Raw genomic sequence first — 892 nt, forward strand, 5'->3', positions numbered from 1 at the left:
ATTGGTTGTTTCATTTGATCAAAGAATGTGATTTCAGGATCCCTAGAAAAGTCAGACAAAACAGGCTTGATATGTCTGTATCGGTGTGTGTTTGGGTGGCTGTGGGTTTGTAGTTTTGCTGTTTTCAGAAAGTGTGTTGGTAAACATTGTTTGAACTTTTGCTACAGCCAAGGTAAAAAGAAAAATGAATCCTGGCTCTGTGAATTTATGCGTGTTTGAAATCTGCATTTGTAAACCTGCTACAGAAGTCTTTTGAAGTCTTGCTTCAGGCTATTGATGAGGTGAAATATTTTGGCCATGTCTGTGTGTGCGTACCTTCGGTCCGGGTGGAACGTGTGTCTATGGACCTGCCGTAGATAGTGTTTGAACTCTTGCTCCAGGCTGCTGATCAGGAGTGTGTGTTCTGGCTCTCGGTCCATCAGCTGAACGGCTCGTGGAACAGACGTTATCATGGTCATCAGTGCAGACAAACGACTGTCTTGAATATCCTACATAGCAAATAAGGGTGAACAGTTTTAGGTTTACTTTATAAAATTAATGAAGTTCAAACGTTAAGGGTCAGTAATTTTTTTTAAATAATTTATTTAACAAGCATACATTAAATTGCTCAAAAGTGACAGTAAATACTTATTTCTTTAGCCTGATAAAATGAACAACACGGCAGAAAAAAAATGTATTACCAAACTGCCCTTGAAAACCTGCATGTCCTTAGCAGACCCCTACAGAAAAAAGTATGTATTAATGAAAAGTGCAAACAAAGACAAAAGTGGTCTGTGTGTGCTTTCAAGGTTAAAGGGTTAGTTCACCCAAAAATGAAAATTAGCCGGTGTTTTACTCACTCTCAAAATATCCTAGGTGTATATGACTTTCTTCTTTCAGATGAATCCAATCA

The 892-nt window shown here is 38.2% G+C and overlaps 1 protein-coding gene across 1 annotated transcript in view; it reads right to left on the reverse strand.

Annotated features, from left to right (window-relative positions):
* Positions 1–5: 5 nt before the first annotated feature.
* LOC107579127 (nicalin-1-like) overlaps positions 6–892 on the reverse strand; it is a gene marked incomplete at both ends in the record, with an annotated part of 2677 nt that continues 1790 nt past the window's right edge. The window contains 3 exons of the mRNA XM_016264992.1: positions 6–42; positions 316–488; positions 681–719. Of these exons, the coding sequence (XP_016120478.1) occupies positions 6–42; positions 316–488; positions 681–719 (249 nt within the window). The remainder of the gene's footprint in view (positions 43–315; positions 489–680; positions 720–892) is intronic.

Source organism: Sinocyclocheilus grahami, unplaced genomic scaffold, assembly GCF_001515645.1.
Source record: "Sinocyclocheilus grahami isolate Dianchi unplaced genomic scaffold, SAMN03320097.WGS_v1.1 scaffold14438.1, whole genome shotgun sequence".
NCBI lineage: Eukaryota > Metazoa > Chordata > Actinopteri > Cypriniformes > Cyprinidae > Sinocyclocheilus > Sinocyclocheilus grahami.